This window comes from Antrostomus carolinensis, unplaced genomic scaffold (genome assembly GCF_000700745.2).
Source record: "Antrostomus carolinensis isolate BGI_N321 unplaced genomic scaffold, ASM70074v2 scaffold77, whole genome shotgun sequence".
Taxonomy (NCBI): domain Eukaryota; kingdom Metazoa; phylum Chordata; class Aves; order Caprimulgiformes; family Caprimulgidae; genus Antrostomus; species Antrostomus carolinensis.
In genome coordinates, this window is record NW_010327779.1 from 67,658 (window position 1) to 75,679 (window position 8,022).

Consider the following 8,022-nt stretch of genomic DNA (forward strand, 5'->3'; position numbering starts at 1 on the left):
CGATGCATTGCCCGGTGCTTTCACCTGATGGAGTACCAGTGCATCCGTGAGGGGCGGGTGGTGCCCAGCGAAACGCTGCCCACACAACTGGGAAATGGGTTTTCCTTGATTTTAATGGAGCCAAATGTCCATACAAAGGCCAAAACTGTTCACAAGGGAAGGGAGAAGCCACTTATGGTGATCAGCAGGTGGGACAGCCATTCACTGAGTGACATTGCAGCATGTCTCTCATCTTTTGAAAGTCCAACTTTGCAGGGAGCTGCGTGGGCTCAGAGCAGCCTCAGCCTGCAGTGGAGCGCTCTGCTGCTCTCACAGCTTTGTTTCACACCATCTTTGCGTACCTGTGTTGCATTTTCTGGTGCCAACACAACCCTCAGGGGAGGATGGGCCCTTAAATTTAGCTGTGTTGGCTGGTTGTTTCCATTGTCCATCCCAGCATCTGCAGAAGGATCCTCAGAAACGTTCTCACCTGTCTCAGGAGTCTTGAGGCTTCAGCTGGGAGTATCTGTGCCAGCAAGGCACTGGCAGGGCTCCCCTGCAGTCACTGCACCAGTGCATTGCCGGGGTCGGGGACTTGGCATTAAAAAGGTGCTTGTTCTCCTAGTTCTGAAGGGGTCAGATAATTCTCTTTCAGGCTGAACTACTCCAGCTGTGACACACAAACTCTGCCACACATCAGAGAAACTTCCCTGTCCCCAGAATTACACCTCTGATCATACAAAGACATAAGGCTATTTTCACAGAAGCTTCCAGCTCCTGTTTGCGTTTGTTCCTTTAAAAACCCAGTTAGTCTGTAGATTCAGTACTCTTGCACCATTCGGTGTCACACTGCAGCCTTACTAAACGCAGTGCAGTAGTTAATCAAATAGTACAGTTCAGACCCTCAAATGTCATCAGGGAGGAACAAAGCCCTGCTGAGATGTGCAGAAATCACTACATAAATGGGCACCCGTGTTTCTGCCATTAGCTGACACACAGATACCAGTGGCAGGGCCCAGGGCAAACAGCTTCCTTGCAGTTTGTATCTCAGGGTTAAGATCTAAAGATCTGTAGCAGTCCTATCTCAGGACTACTCCAGGGGTATGAAAGACATAATTCAAATCCCTGCTTTGCCTGGGTAGAAGCAGGGAGACAATCCAGCTCTTCCTCCCCTGGTAGAGGTTTGCCACGTATCACCAGCCTGGGGCAGTGAAGTTGTCTTCTTGTAGCTGAGCTCCTTTCTGTGATTATTGAAATGATTATTGGAACAAAAGCTTCAGCTTTGGCACCTCACTCTAAGTAAGCTACAGCAGAGGAAGGTGTCTGGTTGGCTCCCTGTCACAGTGTGTGGTAGCCTCTTTTCATTTCACTTAATTAGGTCGGCTTTTGACTCAGCAAACCCATTTTCCTTAAAGTCCTTATTCGTTCCATGCAATGTGTGTGATATCTGAGCATCTAACTTTGGGCACGGCTTTCCCCAAGACATTGCTGCACTTCAGTTTTATCCTCAACAGCAGTGTTTGGAAGGATCTCTTGGGTTATTTAACCTCTTTATGTTCCTCCTCATCTGAATGGCTGGTTAGAGTAACAGACAACCCTTTTGCTTTTGATAATTGGCCCCTGTTCCCCAGCAGCGTGGCTTTCCTTACTGAAACACGTTTTAGCAGGCAGCAGCATACATAGCTGGCCGAGCAACTAAATACTGGTTGCTAACTGCAATGCCCGGGTACCTCCTCAACCAGTTATTTTGTATCTTCAATCGTAGTATGCCATGCAAAAGATAATGATAAAATTGAGAAACAGATACCTGTCTTCCAAGTGTGCTGTAGGCACTCAGCTCTTCAGATACCTGCTTAATGCAGGTCTTCTTTTGGAAAGGAGAAAAAAATCAGCAGAGAGAACAAAATTTTCTGGTTTGGCCCTTTGGTTCTGCTCATGATCTACTCTGTCTTTAAAAAAATATGGTTCAGAAACAGAATGGATGTAAGTCCTCTGTACTTAACCAAATTTCTGCTCCCTCTTTTCAGTGGCATAGCTGCTCAGAACGGCCGAGCACTTGATGCACATGTAGGATTGCTCTGCTTTTAAACATTAGAAATGAGAGCGTCCAAAAAATTTAAAAAAAAAAAGAAAAAAGCTGGAGGTAGACGTAGCATGAACCAAAGGTGCCCCAGGGTAGGAACACAGTGCATTGACTTGGTGACTACTGGAGTCTAATCCAGCTTGAGTTGGATTTGAGCAGGGCCAGGTCAGAAATCCTCTGTATTTCCTGCAGGACAGAGTGTTCTGGACTGACCTGGAGAACGAAGCCATCTTCAGCGCAAACAGGCTGAGCGGCCTGGACATCTCCGTTTTGGCAGAAAATCTCAATAATCCTCATGACATCGTGGTATTTCATGAATTAAAGCAGCCCAAAGGTAAGACACGTCCCCAGGGTATCATGGCCCTAAATCAGGTTTCTTTAGTTAGTAAATTAAATGCTTCCTGTGAGGGTTCTTGATGTGAGAGGAAACACAGGTAATGATGTGAAATCAAGGCCTCACGTTTGAAGTTCCTGCATAATTAATTCAGCAGCAGCATTTATTGACAAGTCTGCAATTTGTTAAGAGCTGTTTAATTAGCATCTTTGATAACAGTGAGTTACTCTCATCACTGTGATGCTTGCCATTCATTATATATTTGGGCAGTTTTGATAGCAGTCTGTAAAGTTTCACTCCAAACTGCAAAGATGCTTAAGCAACCTGATTAATTGAGGTAGGGAGTGGAAGAAAGTTTTCTTGGGGGACCTGATATTTCTTTGCCAAGAACAAGAACTAAATAATTAGAAAAATAACTTTTCTTTTCTTCCATCCTTGAACAGCTCCAGATTCCTGTGAGCTCAGCCCCCAGCCAAATGGAGGCTGCGAGTATTTGTGTCTTCCCGCGCCTCAGATCTCTCCCCATTCTCCCAAGTACACGTGTGCCTGTCCTGACAATATGTGGCTGGGTCCTGACATGAAAAAATGCTACAAAGGTAAATACGGCGCTGTTTCCTTATTCCAACAACATCAGACTTGCAATGAATATATTTCCTGATAGTGGAACACAAACACTGGCTTTTGTATTCTGCTACTAGCTACCTTCTGAACACAGCGTTGTGGTGTCCTTTACTGAAAGCTTGGTTATTTTTGAAAGCATAACCAGAAAAAGATACAGCAGGAAGAGGAAAAAGGAATAAAGCCCAGCACTAAAAGTGTGAACGGTCAATAAACCATTAAAATTTGCCACTTTTGCCCTATAGATTCTGGATCTGGAGAGCCCACAGCATTGCTGGTAATACCCTGAAGAGACGGGTGGTTTCAGTCTAGTTTTCCCTAACATGGAAATAGTTTCTGGTACAAATTCAGTATTTTCTGAGGTACTGAAAAATCCCCTAAGTTTTTGAACTTCTTAACTATCTTCCATGCAGAGCGCTTTATTACTCTTAACAAAGCTTGACTTCAGGAAATCATTTCTGTAGCTTTAGGCAGAGAACTATCGATAGTCTGACTGCCTGGTAAATGGAACTGGAATTTGGTTTCTGCTTCTAATCAGTAAACATAACAATCCTCTCCAGATTTACACCACCATTTGTGATTTGTGCACTTACTTTTACCAAGTTTCATGCTTGCTCTTGCTTTTCAGATCTTCCAACTACTTCAACCACTGTACTGGTTTCTACAACTGCCACATCCCCTACTGCCAGTACCACAACCATCGCAACTGGAACTGGCAGTGCCAGTAACACCACTGAAGTTGTCCCCAAAGCTGTATCAGAAGCTACAATTAACACCTCAAGTTTTCATTTACCTTCCACCACATCCATCCTGACAGATTCTGAGATGACCACTGGAAACAGCAATTTATCACAGCACTGTAAGAGAATGAGATTCCTCTTTTCTTTTTCTATATACATGGTATCAGAAAAAAGCATGCACTGGTGGGAGACCTGACCTAACATCTGAGTTATGAAGAGGTGAGAGGCAGGCACATCCCATTGCACAGCAGGAGGAATCAGGCACTCCTTCTGCAGACCCCTCTGTTACGATGGCTGACGCGATTCCAGCCGCTGAGGAACTTGTGTCAGGTTTCATCCAGCACACACAAAGCTGACTAGGTGAGGCCTTGAGAGCTTGTACTAGTCCTTGCCTCGTGCCCCCAGCACAACCCCAGCTTCAGTGCTGTTTGTAGTGCTGCACACCATAATATGGATGATCCTACAGGTACTTCACCTATTTTAATTGTTTAATTATTAATATGATCCAGCACAAGTTGTGGAAACCAAAAATAAACCATCCCTGTTTGACTGGGGTGTTTGTAGTAATAGCGATGCAGGACACTCTACTGCGTGTGGGAAAGCAGAATCCAATTTCTAAAATTAATTAATTTCTTTTTGTGCAAATTTCTTTCAAATGCAGTAATTAACTTTTTAATAAACCATGGAAGCAATGTGCTTTAATTGTCCACATTTAAAATAGTCTGGTTTATTATTGAGTAACTATGTAATAGAACAACCTGCCACAGGGCAGTATTTAAAAGGATAAATTGCCTTTTAAGTTCCATGAATTGGTGTATGAAAAGACAAACTGCAGTTAGTTCCCCCTCTCTCAGTTCCTGATATTTTAGCAAAAATAAATTTTCTCTGCTGCTCCCCCATTATAAGAGCACAGAGCAAATGTAGATGCCCCCTCCCTGGAAGTGTTTAGGGCCAGGCTGGATGAGGCTTTGAGCAACCTGGTCTAGTGGAAGGTGTCCCTGCTGCTGGCAGGGGGGTTGGAACTGGATGAGCTTTAAGGTCCCTTCCAATCCAAACCATTCTATGATTCTATGATTCCATATAACTTGAAAGGTATATTGGGTTTTTTTAAAAAATATTTTTCCCTATAATTGTTTTTTTCTCTCATAAGTACAGTATTGAGTTTTGGGGTCATTCTTTCATGCTGAGGCAGACTGCAGCAATGAGCAATATTTTTTATTTTTTATTTACCTGTAAATAAATAAAAAAAATTAAAAAGAAAAGCTGTGCAGATGGCTTTGAACTACATTCTTTTTCTGACAGCTCAATAAATAATTAATTGTGTCAGTACTAGAAAGTGTTCTTCTGTGCATTTTTAAGAGCACTATTCACCATCCCCTGATCTATGCGTGGAATTGCCATTAAATGTCACATTTTGTAGAACTGGCCTCCTTTTTTGTGCTTGAAAATTAGAGGCACAAGTACAGTCCCTTACTCATTTCTGGTTAGAGCTTCTCTGTCGGGTAGCGCTGTGCTGAGCTCTTCCTTAACTGCCCGCACTCTCCTGGGTGCAGCTGGCAATCCTGTGAGGGCAGCAGCACTTCACGGCCGGGCTGTGTGTCGAAGGGACAGCTGAGCTTAGCCCGCACTTGTGTGCACATCCTTTGTGTGCTTCTCTGTAAGAATTGCATCACAAAACCTTTTGTAAACTCTTTCTGATGGGCAGAACAACGTGGTTACTAACATAAAACATTCTTTAGACGCAGCTTTAAAACCAGCAAATGTGTTAATTGATCAGAACTACTTCTGTAATTACAGATGCAAATAATGACCAAGGCTTTGATTCAACTGTGACAGCAGCTGTTATTGGAGTTGTCATTCCTGTCGGTAAGCGGATTTGATTTAACCTTTGAAGGAGATCACACCAAAATGCAAGTGTAAATGCACTCTCGATTTTCAGGGTTGGGGGTGGGAAAGAGCACAGGAACTGGTGAAATGGGGAAAAGCAGTCTGGCTTCAAGAAAACTGGATATCCAGGATGGATATCTGCCTGGGAAGATCCCAGCAGATTCACGCCTGGCTAACAGCCCTTTCTTTCCCCGTTCCTCAGTGGTCATTGGCTTGCTGTGCATGGGGGGATACCTCATCTGGAGAAACTGGAAACGGAAGAATACTAAAAGCATGAATTTTGATAACCCAGTGTACAGGAAGACAACAGAAGAGGAAGATGAAGATGAAATCCACATTGGGCGGACTGCCCAAATTGGACACGTCTACCCAGCGGTAAGTATCTGAGGACACTGCTGACAGAGAAGATTAATTTTGTTGAGTTTAGATAGAGAGTTATCTCCAGCTGATTACAATGTTGGTTACTTGCCATATCATGACAAACACCAGAACTTCTTTAATAATAACTGAATAGGCAGAAGCCTGAACTTCTAGGCAGCTCATGCAGTTATCTGAGAATGTAGAGGTCTAGATAAGAAGATACTCTGTTCAAATGAAGAATAATTGTCCTGATCAATATACCTCGTAAGCTGGCAAGTGTAAAGCTGGCTCTCGGGAGCTCAGTATGTGACAGCTGATTTGGTTCTAATGTATCAAAATTCACAAGTCACAAACTTTCTCCTCAAGTATGTTTTTCTTCCTTCACAGCGTGTAGCGTTGAGCTTAGAAGACGATGGGTTGCCATGAGGATGGAGTTGCTGCTCTGAACAACACACTGAACAAACTTGCTTTGGATCTCAGAACCTGCTTCTTCTTTTTAATTGTTATTTATGTTGCAGAAGGGTAACCACAAAGTTATAATGAACTGCAAACATCCAAAGGATGTGAGAGTTTTGTATGTATAATCTTTTATACACATTTTAACTTGTTGCACTACCCATTAGTGATAGTGAATAAGCGACAGCTGAGCTACTAACTCAATGTACATAACCAGCCAGGCTGAAGGTTCAGTAGCTATTGCTTTATTTTAAGACTATATTTATAGATATTTTGTAAATATGTTGAATATGCTTTGTGGCTATCCATCAACATAAGTAAAACAAATTCTGTACAGGCAGTTTAGAAATATTTATTAACAAAATCTGGATTATAAGAGCTGTTCTGTAAATACAGTAGAGGGGTGAGAGTATTTATTTTTTGTATGTTTGGCTTGCTGTGCATAGATTATCTGTGTATATATCTATCTAGGGTGGATAGATATATAGGCATATAAATATATACATATATATAAAAATATATACATATATTTTAAAACTACTAGCCTAGGTTTATGAAAATTAGGGATAATTGAATTTTTACAGGATGTTTGAGAAGTTTGTTTTGAAGTCTAAAGACACTAAGTCAGAAAGAGCTGTACTGTAAGACGGCTGACAGAGGAAGCACTCCTGTGAGAAACTGAGCTCCTGGTTTCCCAGCTGGCTCCTAAGGGTTACTTTTACATTTCCCAGCCTATCCCGATTCCTCTGCAGCGCTTTGAACTGAAGAGCGATTGCTTACAGCGTTTCAGTCAGGAGAAACTCCTACAGCGACCACTTCTTGTTTTGTTTTGTATTGTTGCTTTTTACAGCTTGGTGCAAATATGATTTAGCTTTTTTTGTTTGATTGTTTCTAAATGTAAATCTAAATGCTTTTCTCCACTGGTAATCTTGCACCTCTCAAATTACCTTAGAATTATTAGAAACAAAGATTTATAGCCATGTACTTCTATACACCCAAAGTGAGCATCTTCACCTGGTCAGCAGGGAAAAAAACCCTAGAATAACAGAAGTTAATTCCTTCCCTCCTTGCCCTTGAGGAGATGCTCTGGGGCAGTGTCTTAATTCACCATACGTAGAATTCTTTGAAGGGCAGCAGTTATCTCCCAGATCACTGCCAGTGGAGCAACCTGCACTACAGTAGATCTCCCACACCACAGAGCGCTGGGCAAGGAGGTTACAGGAGGTGAAGAATTCCCAGCCTTGGCTGTACCTTTGGCTGGGTCACTCTGCACCTTGCAGAGCAGACACTATTTTTTCTTATCTCATTTTGTAAGATTCCCAGGGAATTCTATGGGGAGTGAATACACTTACCTACCACTGCATAGTGGAGTAGCACCTCCCTGTACCAAAACCTAGAGAAATCTTCTTGGCATTCTTAGGTCAGTCCAAGCTTTTGTATTCAAGTGAGTAGAAGAAACTCAGCCTGAATAGGTTTGGGGTTTTTTCCCTGTTTTCTTTTGTTTTTCTTTCTTTTAGAATAAATTCACAGTGTAATGTGAGCTGGAAGTTGATTCTTGACTAAGA

The 8,022-nt window shown here is 42.4% G+C and overlaps 1 protein-coding gene across 1 annotated transcript in view; it reads left to right on the forward strand.

Moving 5' to 3' along the window:
- Positions 1–7,320, forward strand: part of LOC104528073 (low-density lipoprotein receptor-related protein 8) — a gene marked incomplete at its 5' end in the record, with an annotated part of 73,419 nt that extends 66,099 nt beyond the window's left edge. The window contains 6 exons of the mRNA XM_010171978.2: positions 2,255–2,396; positions 2,840–2,992; positions 3,643–3,873; positions 5,552–5,620; positions 5,844–6,016; positions 6,389–7,320. Of these exons, the coding sequence (XP_010170280.1) occupies positions 2,255–2,396; positions 2,840–2,992; positions 3,643–3,873; positions 5,552–5,620; positions 5,844–6,016; positions 6,389–6,427 (807 nt within the window). The remainder of the gene's footprint in view (positions 1–2,254; positions 2,397–2,839; positions 2,993–3,642; positions 3,874–5,551; positions 5,621–5,843; positions 6,017–6,388) is intronic.
- Positions 7,321–8,022: the final 702 nt, after the last annotated feature.